At 43.4% G+C, this 15,067-nt stretch overlaps 1 protein-coding gene across 1 annotated transcript; it reads right to left on the reverse strand.

The window, feature by feature from the left end:
• Nucleotides 1-1,400: 1,400 nt before the first annotated feature.
• On the reverse strand, nucleotides 1,401-12,357 carry sirt6 (sirtuin 6). The gene is made up of 8 exons (XM_029622962.2): nucleotides 12,139-12,357; nucleotides 11,451-11,578; nucleotides 10,149-10,331; nucleotides 9,247-9,306; nucleotides 7,989-8,084; nucleotides 7,755-7,835; nucleotides 4,704-4,827; nucleotides 1,401-3,899 (listed from the first exon to the last, which is right to left on the reverse strand). Exons 1-8 carry the CDS (start codon nucleotides 12,202-12,204, stop codon nucleotides 3,486-3,488), a joined length of 1,152 nt encoding a protein of 383 aa, XP_029478822.1. The 5' UTR covers nucleotides 12,205-12,357; the 3' UTR covers nucleotides 1,401-3,485.
• Nucleotides 12,358-15,067: the final 2,710 nt, after the last annotated feature.

Genomic DNA, 15,067 nt, shown 5'->3' on the forward strand with positions numbered 1-15,067 from the left:
GGCATCACATGTCGCGACCACATCCCAAACTCTATGACTAACCCAGTCTCCTCCCTGGTCAGATCGTTCCGACACTGACTGTTCAGTCACCTGGTCAGATCAAACCCACCGCTGGAGCTTGCCCTTATCCTCAAAGAGCCATCCACCAACTGGCCACACCCAAGAGGAAGACGGATAGCCAGATGGTCCGATCAGTCGGAGGACAACCTACAAAGCCTCGGACCTGGCCCAGAATAAGATGGCGTGGAGATCCATTTGTCAAGGCGCTAAGCTCCAAAGAGCAAGCGAAGATGATGAGTGTGTACTTTGGGAGTGTCTACTGGCAAGATGTCTTCAAGGTGTGTGAGTGAACACTGTTCAACCATAGCATTCTTAATAGATGATTGTTTGGAACTGCCAGAATGGTATATTATGAAGCAAGCTAGTCACTCAGGCTTTTATAAAGCTAGCCAGCTTCAGTTAGCTTCACATTCCAGCTCAGGCTTCATCCGTACGACGGTGGATATTGCTTGTCCCCCAGATGCTAACTCTAGCAGGCTTGTAACTAGTCGAACTCTTCATTGAGACAATGCTGAAACATAAATCCATGGGTCGGTGTCACGTTCTAATTTTTGCTGAAATCAACATGAAAGAAAAATTATTGCAAATTCAGCAGACTATGGTGTGAAATAGACTAGAAGTGCCGTTTTAATTTTATTACGTATCGTTAATGCCATCTTTGATGTGGCTTTGTTGTGCTTCAATGCACAAGCACCTTCTTCCCCACCTGCCAATACAATTATTTTGATAAAGTCATACAAGTTTTACTGTGCGTAAACTTTCAAATGCATCCTGTCATGACTTAATGTGACAGCTATTTTACCTACTTATTAATAAAACATTTGATTAATAAAATAGTAATTTTACTCAAATGAAGGGGATGATGCAATCTTTGCGAGGGAGGGAATCTGATTTCATTGATACTCAACTAGCGGCTCAGTCATTTCATTCAGGGAAAGTGGATTTGGCCTTGAATTAGCCTGCCCCATAGCAGGTTAGTTCTGAAGGATTCATTGCCATAGAAATGTACCTCGCTAAAAGGTGAGCCACTTTCATATGACCGGTTATCCGAAGTTGAACTCCGTTGACCAAAGTTACCTCGCCAACTCTTCAAAATCTGCTTCGTAGTATAGGGCTCTGGTGTCTCTAGTCCCTAACAAACCTAAGACACTTCCCCTGAATAGGATCAGGTCAGATGGGTGTAAGCAGTGTCCCCTCACACAAACGGAGCACATGCATTTACCACAAGGGCCCTGGGTTTGCCGAGCAGAACACTTGAGCTAAATGGACCAAGCAGAAACCATACAGAAAAACTAGGCCATCACTCACACAAACACGTCTCTCAGATAGACACACACAGCGACAATCAAGTGTTTATTACAAAACATCTGTAAAAAAAAAAGGTACAGAAATAAAGAATGTTGCCACAAACTACATCATTCTTTCTAAATAAAAGTTCAAGAGAAAGTCAACTAGGACAGATGGCTTGACAGTGACAAGAAGCAGAGTATACAATAACAAAAAAAACTTCCTGTCATAGTATTCCCATGACAGGAAGGAGTTACTGAGTTGCGAGGCGAAACAATTCTAGAATGGCTGTACAAAATTAGACTGCATTAGAAATCCCAGTGTAATGCCCATCACTAAACGAAGTGTCCGTACTCCAAATAAACAGTAAAGTGTCTAACAAAACACAGATGTGATCATGTATGCTAGCTCTATGGCAAAATCACTTACTTTTTACCATTTCACACCACCTGCCTTCAATTTACACCCGTTAGCCCCCTCTGCAAGACACCATGTCGTAGTGCTCTACTACAGAGTTCTAAACGGGTGCTTGACCCATACCTCACTTAGCTGTGTTTGAAATATAATAAATATTATATGCCATTTAGCAGAGGCTTTTATCCAACGCGACTTACAGTCATGCATGCATACATTTTAAGTATGGGTGATTGTGTGGTGTTGGGTGGCCTTGCTCTGGCACTTCTAGTGTACATGTCTTCATGGTCAGATTACTATTATATTCAAGGCTCTTCTTTCCCTTCTCTATATCTGTATTGCTGAGAAATGTTCACTAGAGAGCCACACTCCTGCTGGTTCTCCCTGTTACTTAATCAAGCCTTCCCTATGTTCTGTCAGAGGTATACAGTAACAGTCAAACGCTTGTACAATAATAGTGAAGACATCAAAACTATGGAATAACACACATGGAATCATGTAGTAACCAAAATTGTTAAGGACATATTTTAGATTATTCAAGGTAGCCACCCTTTACCTTTGACAGCTTCTTGGCATTCTCTCAACCAGCCTCATGAGGAAGTCACTTGGAATGCATTTAAATTAAACAGGTGTGCCTTCTTAAAAGTTAATTTGTTGAATTTCTTTCCTTCTTAATTTGTTTGAGCCAGTGTTGGGCTAGAATACAGAAGATGGTCTTTTACCAAATAGGACTAAGTCCATATTATGGCAAGAACAGCTCAAATAAGCAAAGAGAAACGACAGTACATAATTACTTTAAGACAAAGATCAGTCAATCCGGAAAATGTCAAACTTTGAAAGTTTCTTCAAATGCAGTCGCAAAAACCATCAAGCACTATGATGAAACTGGCTCTCATGAGGAAGTTACCTCTGCTGCAGAGGATAAGTTCCTTAGAGTTACCAGCCTCACAAATTGCAGCACAAATAAACGTATCACAGAGTTCTAGTAACAGACACATCTCAACGTCAACTGTTCAGAGGAGACTCCGTGAATCAGGCATTCATGGTCGAATTGCTGCAAAGAAACCAATACTAAAGGACACCAATAAGAAGAGACTTGCTTGGGCTAAGAAACACAAGCAATGGACATTAGACCAGTGGAAATCTGTCCTTTGGTCTGATGAGTCAAAATTTGATATTTTTGCACTTAGTGGGACTTTCATTTGTTTTTTAACAGGACAATGACCCAACACACCTCCAGGCTGTGTATGGGCTATTTGACCAAGAAAGAGAGTGATGGAGTGCTGCATTAGATGGCCTGGCCACCTCAATCACCCAACTTCAAGACTATTGGAGAATCATTCCAAGCTGGTTGAGAGAATGCCAAGAGTGTGCAAAATTGTCAAGGCAAATGGTGGCTACTTTTGAAGAAACAAAAATATAAAATATTTTGATTTGTTTTAAAACTTTTTTGGTTACTACATGACTCCATATGTGTTATTTCATATATGTATTCACTACTATTCTACAATGTAGAAATAGCAAAAATAAAGAAAACCCCTTGAATGAGTAGGTGTGTCCAAACGTTGGACTGGTACTGTACATTCTCACTTACAGACCTTTCTGCATTGGTCCCAGGCAGCATTGTTCTAGGTCAGTGTGTATAAGAACTGATTAAGGGACAATACTAAGACACTACTGGCTTATTCTTCACTCTGTTGGGCTCTTGGGGGCTGTCTGAACTGTCAGAGGGAGAGGGTTGGGGAGTTGGCCCCCTCGTTCTGGTCTCCACCTCTGGACAGGTCCTGGTTCTGTGTTTGGACTGGGATAGGGTTAGAGTCAGTACAGGCCTGCAGGTCTTTCTCATGCTCTTCTGTTGTTTGTTCCGCCCTCTCTTTCTTTACTGCAATCTTCTCTTCATCCTCCTCTTCCTTCTTTGGTTCTCCTAGTCTTTTCCTACCCTCCCTTTTAGCCTCTTTCTTCACACCCTTCTTTACTTCCTTCTTTGTAGCAATGGCAGGAAGTGGTTTCTGGTCAGGGGTGGAGCGCTCGCAGACGGTGGGCCCGTCCCACTTTGGGATGTCCAATCCCAGCAGCTCCATCAACTGGCTCATGACCTCGTCCACATAACCGTTGATACGCAGGTGCGCGTGTTTGTCCTGCCAGACAGAAACGAACATGAGCTTGAGACCTCGACCAGTAACAACCTACTACCTACCACGTTGTTTGTGTTTTGCAAACACTGACAGAAGGGCCAGGATAGGAGTATATACTTACCATGTGATGTAACCTGATCCAAAAAATGGCAGGCCCTCAAATGAGAACCGTCAGCTGCGAAAATTTTACTTGTCCACCTTTAAGGGCGAAACCACCCAGACAAGTGCAGGACTACACATCAAGACGCTACTGCATCTTACTTATGCCTTTGTATTCCTTACAGAACATAGGCCATCATTGAATTGCCTCTAAACTTTCTACAGGTCCTGCAGTAGGATTAGCTGAGAGAATGTGTTGAGTCATTAATCAAGTATGATCTCACTGAACACATTGGCTGAATTATTCATGCAGCTGGGTTTCTATTTTTAGCTCAAAACTTCTGTGGAACACCAGACCTTAGAATTACACGGTTCTATGTGACAATAGGAAACTTCTGAAGATAACAGGCTGTAAACATCCGAGAGCTAGCTGATTTGAACTGCGCAAACAATCATTTGTGGAAATCGGCCGATATTGTGTTCATGTTCGCAAATAGGATACAGCGTGAGTTAATTACACGTAAGTTGAGGTTTGTGTGCGTGTCCGCTTAGTGGTGCACAGATTGTTGTGTGTGTGTGTGTGTATCAAATCGTTTTATTTGTCACATACATGTTTAGCAGATGTTATTGCAGGTGTAGCGAAATGCGTGTATATGTGAGTGAGTGTGTGCGTTACTCATGTGTTTGCGTGTGGTTTGCGAGACTCACATGTTTGGTGGGCTGAAGGTTGACGATGACCACCTTGCCCCCCTTGCGTTTGGTGAAGAGGGGCAGGTCTCCGCTGGGCTTGATCTGCAGAGAGGTACCCAGGGTCAGTGCCAGGTCGGCCCGTCTAGACAGAGAAACACCACAAAACTACATTACCCATAATCATTACCTACCTGCTATATACAGTGCATTCAGAAATTATTCAGACCCCTTGACTTTTTCCACATTTTGTAAATTTACATCCTTAATTCTAAAATTAATTAAAACAGCTTTTTCTTCCCCAGTCTACACACAAACCCCATAATTACAAAGCAAAAACTGGTTAAATTGTTGTTGTAAATTTATAAATACAAATAAACTGAAATATCACATTTACATAAGTATTCAGACCCTTTACTCAGTACTTTGTTTTAGTATATTTGGCAGCCATTACAGCCCCAAGTCCTCTTTGGCACACCTGTATTTGGGGAAATTTTCCTATTCTTCTCTTTAGATCCTCTCAAGTTCGGTCAGGTTGGATGGGGAGTGTCACTGCACAGCTATTTTCAGGTCTCTCCAGAGATGTTCGATCAGGTTCAAGTCCAGGCACTGATAGTTCAATCTTGGTTTCGTCAGACCAGAGAATCTTGTTCCTCATGGTCTGAGAGTCCTTTAGGTGCCTTTTGGAAAACTCCATGCTGGCTGTCATGTGCCTTTTTACTGGCTTCCATCGGGCCACTCTACCATAAAAGACCTGATTGGTGGAGTGCTGCAGAGACGGTGGTCCTTCTGAAAGGTTCTCCCATCTCCACAGAGGAAATCTGGAGCTCTTTCAGTGACCATCAGGTTCTTGGTCACCTCCCAGACCAAGGCTCTTCTCCCCCGATTGCTCTGTTTGGCCGGGTGGCCAGCATTAGAAAGCGTCTTCGTGGTTCCAAACTTCTTCCATTTAAGAATGACGGAGGCCACTGTGTTCTTAGGGACCTTCAATGCTGCAGCCATTTTTTGGTACCTTTCCCCAGATCTGTGCCTCGACACAATCCTGTCTCGGAGCTCTACGGACAATTCCTTCAACCTCATTGCTTGGTTGTTGCTCTGACATGCACTGTCGACTGTAGGACTTTATCTAGACAGGTGTGTGCCTTTCCAAATTATGTCCAATCAATTGAATTTACCACAGGTGGACTCCAATCACGTTGTAGAAACAGCTCAAGGATGATCAATGGAAACAGGATGCACCTGATATCAATTGAGCCTCATAGCAAAGAGCCCAAATACACATCTAAATAAGGTATTTCTGTTTTTCATCAATTTGCAAAAATGTCTAAAACCTGTTTTCGCTTTGTCATTATGGTGTATTGTGTGTAGATTGATGAGGAAAATGTTTTATTTAATCAATTTTAGAACAAGGCTTTAACGTTACAAAATGTGGAAAAAGTCAAGGGGCCTGAATACTTTCTGAATGCACTGAACACTGTGTTAAGTTGTTTTAATGTCACATGTACAAGTAAAGTGACCTACTGTTTGTGCAAACTCTAATCCCAACAACGCAGTATAAATAATGCAGTAATACTAAAAATAACACAAGGCAGAACAAAAACACACAAAGGGACTAAGAACACACCCCTGTGGGGGACCCCGTGTTGAGGGTCAGCATGGCGGAGGTGATGTTGCCTACCCTCACCACCAGTCCATTATCCAGTTGCAGAGGGCGGAGGTGTTCAGACCCAGGCACTGTTCCCACAAAAAGATGTCGGCACTGAGCAAATTTCAGGTCTGCTGACTGCAAACTCGAATGTTGTGAAGATTCTGCGTAACTTCCTGCGCACGTTCACTGTGGACACTGAGGCTGTACCCGCTTTAAGTTACCATTTTAACAGTGGACAAGTAGGCTACTGTGGCTATTTGATCATAATGTAGGCCTACCAGAGTGACCTACCTTCAAAAACAACGGAGAAAATGCATCCCATAACATTTTAACATGGAAATAGCTGTTCTATCATTCAGCCTTGTTAGGTTCTAAATGAACCAAGTAAAAACTCACAGACGATTATTAAAGCTCAAACCAAGTTGATTCACCCAATGGGTCAGACAGCTGAACAGACAAAGACATGGTCCCACCAGCACAAGTATATATATTATATACTCTAGGTGAAGTCTCATCCTTCCCTCTAAACATTACAGCTTTATTGCTAGGCAGGAAGTTAAGTGATGTGGGTAATAAACTGTTCCTTCTCCCTTACGGTGACCTAACCTCGGCCCCCATTCGGCTCCCAAATCCACAGCTCTCCACCCTTATCAGTGACCGCAACCATGTGATTTCCTTTACTCAGTACATTCCAAGCCCCTGGCTCAAATCCAACCTTACTTGACTCCACCATATGCATTCCTCCTACAGATAACCATTCACTTCTGATGTAACAACCAGACTATTGGCCTTCTCCTTTCCATAGGATACCTGATGTCTAACAATATTTTAGAAGTCAGAACCCATCAGTCTACAGTAGCAGCCAATGTGTGTTGTAGGCCTTAATTTCATGAGACCTTTGAAAAAAAACATGCAGGGCTTGACATTAACCTGTTTATCCACTTGTCCTTGTTGTTGTCGTTCGATGCAAGACAGCACTTTCCAAAATAAAATTCATTATTATTCCCATATCATTATTACAGAAAATCGGACAAATGATGCTACCCTCTGCCTATTTGCTACTTAGCCTTCCTCAAAAAGCTAGGTCAGGGCCAACAAGGATCTGTGACAGACAATTGTTCTAATCTAAATCACTTCAGTCTAATTATGTAAGTGCAATGTGTGTGTGCACGCATAATTGTAGATTTAATGAAGAGGAGAAAGGTCCTCCATTAAAAGGGGATTACGTTGGGAATTAGTTGACCCAGAAATGGAGCGGTGGTTTGCACATCAATAGATAGAGGCATACACAAGACTGTGTCGCCATATAACAGGGTTAACTAACATTCTGACCTACAGGGCCAACAGAAATACACTTACTTATTTAAGGAGGTGCGCTGCTTTTGTTCTCTGTCTTTCTCTGTCTGTCTATCTTTTTCTCTTACCTGCTAGCTTCTTCGGCTCTGTTGAGGTCTTTTTCAGGCAGAGCTTCCTCCCAGTCCAGTATGGTACTGATGAGCTTCCCCCTGTGTGAACACACACACTTTAGGGTAATTTCTTAGCAGACACCTGGCTATGTACTGATACAGCGTGATGATCTGATATCTTATTAGTGTATTTCCCTGAAATACCAAGACGGTGAAACTGGATGAGTAATCCCCAGTGTGTGCGTGTGTTACCTGCAGGACCTGAGTCCTCTTCCCCGGACCTCCTCACAGTATTTTCCAGTGGGTTTCAGCCCCATCACACCAATTACCTTTTCCCGCACATACTGCCTGAAAAACCACACATCCATCAGAACCTGTGATGCCTTTCACATTGACTTACTGGTGAAGAACCTTCGGTGAGGCAGTGCCATATAATTCAGTATTAGAACTCTGATGGACAGTGCCACTTTACATGTGACAGTTATCAACACAGATCAGCGAACAAACACATTTCAAAGAGTTTAAAGAGCGTGTGAGGTGGCTGATGTATATACTTTGCTGTTGTCATGCCCGTGTAGGGCAGTACAGATGGTGGCTGAAGGCTAGATAAGTGATTCCTATTAGTATGTTGCTGGAATGGATTTCCCCTGCTTACAAGCCAGCCTCCCTTGCCCAAGTTGCCTCAGGTTGTTAACATATGGAAAGTGAGAAGTCTGTCTATTCTTGTTTATTTTTGTGGAATTGACAGTTGAAGTAGGGAAACGGTGTTGGCACATTTAGATTAGAATTAGCATCAATGCCTTCCGAGTGGGGCAGCGGATCTAAGGCACTGTTTCCAAGGCATCATTACAGACCAGGGTTCGATCCCAGGCTGTGCCGCAGCCGGCTGCGACCAGGAGACCCATGAGGTGGCACACAATTGACCGAGCGTTGTCCGGGTTAGGGGAGAGTTTGGCCGGCTGGGATATCCTTGTCTCATCACACTCTAGCGACTCCTTGTGGTGGCCCGGGCGCCTGCAAGCTGACTTCGGTCGCCAGCTGTACGTTGTTTCCTCCGACACATTGGTGCGGCTGGCTTCCGGGTTAAGCGAGCAGTGTTGTCAAGAAGCAGTGCGGCTTGGCGGGGTCGTGTTTTGGCGGACGCATGGCGCTCTATCTTCACCTTTCCCTAAGTCCGTACGGGGGTTGCAGCAATGGTACAAGACTAACTACCAATTGGATATCAAGAAATTGGGAAGAGAAAAAGCGGTAACAATAAGATTTAGCATCGATTGAAAACAGTGCAGGGTTAATCAATCTGGCTTTTATATGACGTGTGTATGTGTGACAAAGAGAGCGGGTTCAGTATGAATTAACCAGTTGAGGGCACACAAAATAACAATTTTTGTTCAAGATGGGCTGAACTGTGTTTCACTATGCTTTCATTCTAATGTGAAGCGCATAACATTTCTATTCTTTTGAATTCGTCGTGTGTGACATCTTTCACTAAGAGTGGTTTGAACAGACGTACTTGCCACACTTCCCACACTCCTCCACGAACATGTTCCCATGCAACTCAGAGAGCAGATTTCTGAATCAGAGAGAGAAAGAGAGACTGCTTATTTCACATAAGTATGTAGTGACAAACAATTTATATGAATGTAAATGAGTGTTGAAGCAACGCACATTGGCTCCCCGGACTATCTGTATTGTGTCCCGCCACCCCCACCCGCCAACCCCTCTTTTACGCTCCTGCTACTCTGTTTATCATCTATGCATAGTGACTTTAACTATACCTACATGTACGTATTGCATCAATTAGCCCGACTAACCAGTGCCTGTACATAGCCTCGCTACTGTTATTTTCACTGTTGTTTTTATTTCTTTACTTATCTATTGTTCACCTAATACCTATTTTTTACTTACAAATTGCAATGTTGGTTAGGGCCTGTAAGTAAGCATTTCACTCCAAGGTCTACACCTGCTGTATTCGGCACACATGACAAATAAACTTTGATTTGAACAGAGTACTTTAGTTTTGCATTTCCTTCCCAACTGAATACCATATAGATTGAAATAATGGTATTCTCCTGCTAAAGTATTGAATCATTTTGATTTCACTCTCTAGCTGTAGCCGTTCCAATTCTATGAAATCCTATTCACAAGAGAGACCAGGGCTTATTCAAAGAGTCTTTAGAATAGGAGTCATGATCTAGAATCAGGTCCCTCCTGTCCATAGAATCTTATTATTTATGATCTAAAAGACAAAACTGATCCTAGATCTGCATTTATTCTCTGAGACACTTGATAAATACGGGTCCTGGGCAGAGAATGATTGTAGTGTTTCATTGGGATAGTATAGCAGGTTTCATATTTTATTTAACCATGAAAAACCCATTGAGATACAGAGTCTATTTTGCAAAGGAGTGTTACCTGGGGAAGCCGGAGCGGACGTGGATGCCGTCCACATTCTGGCTGATGAGGTATTTGAGGTAGCTGGCTCTCTGCAGCGCCAGCAGGGCCATGTGAGTGAGGCTGGGCCGAGCTTCCTCGAATGTGGTGTCAAAGTGGGGAGACTCGCCCCTCTCCTCCATTGTCCACACTCCTTTGGGACCCCTGAGAGAGGGAGACAACATAGAAGTGTGAGAGGTGTGTACAAACGCACACACACTCACATCTAAGGTTATGACAGGGCAACATACAAGACAGACTGTCAAGCAATCTCTCCACATCGCTGTAGTAAGGTGTGGCATCTGTTGTGGTAGCTGCCGGGCTTCAAAAGGCAAGAGATGCATTTCTATGCAAGAGGAAGAGCGAGACATACTGAGAATACAGAATGAAGGCCATAGCATTCCCCTCTCTCCCATTCTCTTTTAACTGACACAGCCCCCGCTCTCTCACTGTGTGACTTATCGTCTGCTCAGACCAGATATCAAAGCTACTCAGGCATTTGGTAAGACAGTCATTAGGCTAGAGGAGTACGTCAGCCAGGTATTATGTACTTATCTTTTAGAGAAAAGGGCCGCTGGACATGAAGAGCAATGAAAGTCTGCAAACTGGCTTTAGGGGGGAAAGTGTCCTTTTTATGCCTAGGTTTTTCAGTAATGGACCATTAATTAAATTCAAGGACAAACAGACAGGCAGGCAGACAAACCAGAATGACAGAAGGCTGATTAATTAAATATGAATGTAAAGTCCTCTAGTCCTTTTCCGCACAGCAGCAATGGAGAAAAGGGAAAACCCGTGAAGACACAAGCAGAGACAGAGAGAATAAGAATTACATTGTAATGACAAGTAATATAAAAGAAAACGTTGGAAAGTTGGTGTGAAAGTCAACATCACAGAGATCCAGCCAACACTACGGTACAATCATTGCTCTGGTAATAGAGCTAGCCTATACTGCCCCCCTCTGCTGATACCACAATACTGCAGCCAAATAAGAGGATGGTGTTGACTCACATTTCCTATATTCTTACTTGAATCGTTTAAAATGCATCATTCATTATTCAATTTCTTGAGCGAGAAAAAGACACTGATCCAATTCAAGTAGGTTCATTGAACATGACGAGCCTTTACTAATAATATATTTCTAAACTGGCCAAATCCTCTGTGTCAGTTCAGCATAGCCATGAACCAAGCCTTTTTACAACCAAGGAGAGGTGGAGGAGAGTGTGCTTCTTTAGCCTTATGGCGATGCGCTCTGAGTGGTTGAGCGGTACAGGGTAATGGGCTTACCTGAAGTCAGGTATGCCTGAAGAGGTGCTGATGCCTGCCCCAGAGTGGACCACCAGGTACTGGGACTCCCTAATCAGCTGGGCCAGAGCCTCCACCTTCCCCTTTAACTCTTCTTTACTGTCAAACGACTGGGAGAGAGTAGGGATGGGGAGATAACGGGGGCAGAGATCATTTACATTTACGTCATTTAGCAGACGCTCTTATCCAGAGCGACTTACAAATTGGTGCTTTCACCTTATGACATCCAGTGGAACAGCCACTTTACAATAGTGCATCTAGGGATGAGGGGAAAGTGAAGGGAGGAAGGGGATGAAGATGGGTTGGGAAGAGTAAGAAAGAAGGGAGAGAGAGGGTAGTGTTGGTGTAGGGCAGGTTTGACTCATCTATTTCAGTGGGGTGCCCGGTGCAGTGTGTGGAGAACATGGCAAAACGTGCCAAAAGGACTAGGGCACCAGCAACAACAACGTAATGGTAGGGGAAACACTACACTGGCGTTCATGTTAGCTTTAGTGTGTAACAGAGATATAATAGTATTAGCTAGCTAGTTTTGAACTACCTGTATATTGGCAGTATTGGATATTGTGATGCGGTAGTAGGTACACTTCTGGCTAGACTAGAGGGAATCCTCGAAAAGCTTTGTAGCTACTAGTAACTTAGCTAGCTAGCTAACACCTGCCTGTGTGTTTACCTCGGGGAGCCCGCAAACACCTTTGTCCGCATATGTAGACAGTCCAGCGGCGTAGTTTACAGACATTACTGCAGCTCCTCAACAAAAACTCAGAAATATACCGCAATGCTCTCGTAAAAATTATCGTTCAACGCAATGAGCTTTTGTTTCTTTCTGAAAACCAGCCCACTTGCTCGTTGTTGAGACCCTGCTTGATGACGTCATCTATAAGGGACTATTCTACTTAAAATGACTGATGAGTTATTTGGCTTGGTTGTAGTGCAGATAGAACAATGAGACAGAAAATTCACCGGATGTATAAATGTGAAGCATCCGGTTGGCGTTTCCACTCACTACCAAATATGGTGATGAGAGGAAGCCAAGTGGCTGCACGGTAGGCATTCTTCGAGTATTTCCCGTACTTCCAGGCGGGCAATTTTGAAACGAGTAGGACTTCAGCTACCGAGTTCAAGCAAAATTAACGAGTGGGACATCCGGCTTAGTGAATGAGTTGTTGGTGTGTGAGAAGTTTGGAAGTCTGACAGCCGAAATGGCGGCGAGTAGTAAGGAACGAAATGGAGAAAAGGTTCCAGTTGTGCTGGAATGCTAACAATATGGGTGTCAGTTCTGATTATATGGAGCGGGAGGATGAGGGTCAAGGACTGGAATGGTCTGTAGTGGAAAGACATATGAAGAAGAGAGATCATGATACTGAAAGCAGTGTAGCATCTAGTAAAGAAACCATAAAGAGGGCCAAGGTAGGAAGCAATAGTAATAATGTGTTGGAGTGGAAAGTGGTGATGGTGTTTGATGAGAGCAGGGCCTCATTTACACCCGATCTGACTAACCAATGCTGTTGAGAAAGAGATATGTGAAGTCAAATTAGCCCGGTTCATTGGAAATGGTAGATTGTTAATATTTTGAGGTAGCTAGGATCAGCAAGGGAAGATTCTGCAAATGGAAAAGCGTAATGGGAAGAAGAATAAAAGCCATGTCCATGGTGCTTATGCTAGGTTGAGGGGAGTCATCACTGGGGTCCCAATATCTATGTCCATATATGATATCAAAGAAAATGTGTAGTGAGGCAGAGTGATTGAGGCCAAAAGTTGATCAGTAGGAAAGAGGGTCAAAGAAGTGAAAGCTTATCAGTGCTGCTGAGGTTTGAGAAGGTTTTGCCTGGAAAAGTTCCTTAGTTTCAATGTCAGAGAATTTGTCCCATCTCCATTGCAGTGTTTTAAATGCCAAACCTACATGTACATACTACCTCAATATGCCTGACTAACAGGTGTCTGTATATAGCCTTGCTACTCTTTTTTCAAACGTCTTTCTACTGTTGTTTTATTTCTTTACTTACCTACACACACACACATACCTTTTTTTTGGCACCATTGGTTAGAGCCTGTAAGTAAGCATTTCACTGTAAGGTTTATACCTGTTGTATTCGGCGCACGTGACAAATAAACTTGGATTTGATTTGATTTGAAACAATGGGACATGTACAGTGCATTAGGAAAGTATTCAGACCCCTTGACTTTTTCTACATTTTGTTACGTTACAGCCTTATTCTAAAATCTTAATCAATCTACACACAATATTGACAAAGTGAAAACTGGTTTTTAGATATTTTTGCAAATGTATTACCTTATTACATAAGTATTCAGACCCTTTGCTATGAGACTCAAAATTGAGCTAAGGTGCATCCTGTTTCTATTGATCATCCTTGAGATGTTTCTACAATTTGATTGATGTCGACCTGTAGTAAATGTAATTGATTGGACATGATTTGGAAAGGCACACACCTGTCTATATAAGGTCCCACAAGACCAAGCTATGAGGTTGAAGGAATTGTCCGTAGAGCTCTGAGACAGGATTTTGTCGAGGCACAGATCTGGGGAAGTGTACCAAAAATGTCTGCAGCATTGAAAGTCCCCAAGAACACAGCGGCCTCCATCATTCTTAAATGGAAGAAGTTTGGAACCACCAAGACTTCCTAGAGCTGTGCGCCTGGCCAAATTGAGCATTCGGGTCAGGGAGGTGACCAAGAACCCAATAGTCACTCTAACAGAGCTCCAGAATTCTTCTGTGGAGATGGGAGAACCTTTCAGAAGGACAACCATCTCTGCAGCACTCCACCAATCAGGCCTTTATGGTAGAGTGGCCAGACGGAAGCCACTCCTCAGTAAAAAGCACATGACAGCCCGCTTGGAGTTTGCCAAAAGGCACCTAAAGGACTCTCAGAGCACGAGAAACAAGATTCTCTGGTCTGGTGAAAACAAGATTGAACTCTTTGGCCTGAATGCCAAGCGTCACGTCTGGAGGAAACCTGGCACCATCCCTACCTTGAAGCATGGTGGTGGCAGCATCATGCTGTGGGGATGTTTTTCAGCAGCAGGGACTGGGGGGCTAGTCAGGATCAAGGGAGAGATGAACGGAGCAAAGTACAGAGAGATCCTTGATGAAAACCTGCTCTAGAGCTTTCTGGACCACAGACTGGGGAAACAGTTCACCGTCCAACAGGACAACGACCCTAAGCACACAGCCAAGACAACGCAGGAGTGGCTTCGGGACAAGTCCCTGAACGTCCCTGAGTGGCCCAGCCAGAGCCCAGACTTGAACCCAATCGAACATCTCTGGAGAGACCTGAAAATAGCTGTGCAGTAATGCTCCCCATTCAACCTGGCAGAGCTTGAGAGGACCTGCAGAGAAGAATGGGAGAAACTCCCCAAATACAGGTGTGCCAAGCTTGTAGCGTCATACCCAAGAAGGCTGTAATCACTGCCAAAGGTCCTTCAACAAAGTACAGAGTAAAGGGTCTGAATACCTATGTAAATGTGATATTTCCATTTGATATTTTTAATACATTTGCAAAAAAAAAAAAAACTGTTTTTGCTTTGTCATTATGGGGTATTGTGTGCAGTTTGATGAGGGGAAACATTTAACAAAATGTGGA

Source organism: Oncorhynchus nerka, linkage group LG20, assembly GCF_034236695.1.
Source record: "Oncorhynchus nerka isolate Pitt River linkage group LG20, Oner_Uvic_2.0, whole genome shotgun sequence".
Classification (NCBI taxonomy): domain Eukaryota; kingdom Metazoa; phylum Chordata; class Actinopteri; order Salmoniformes; family Salmonidae; genus Oncorhynchus; species Oncorhynchus nerka.

What these genes read in the sequence shown, in the direction of transcription:
- sirt6 (XM_029622962.2), bottom strand. Translation starts at nt 12,204, where the DNA reads ATGTCTGTAAACTACGCCGCTGGACTGTCTACATATGCGGACAAAGGT. An exon ending in TCAGGCATACCTGACTTCAG is followed by an intron (nt 10,332 to 11,450) that starts GTAAGCCCATTA and finishes TCCCTCTCTCAG; the next exon opens with GGGTCCCAAAGGAGTGTGGA. An exon ending in ACCTTCAGCCCACCAAACAT is followed by an intron (nt 3,900 to 4,703) that starts GTGAGTCTCGCA and finishes TCTGTCTGGCAG; the next exon opens with GACAAACACGCGCACCTGCG.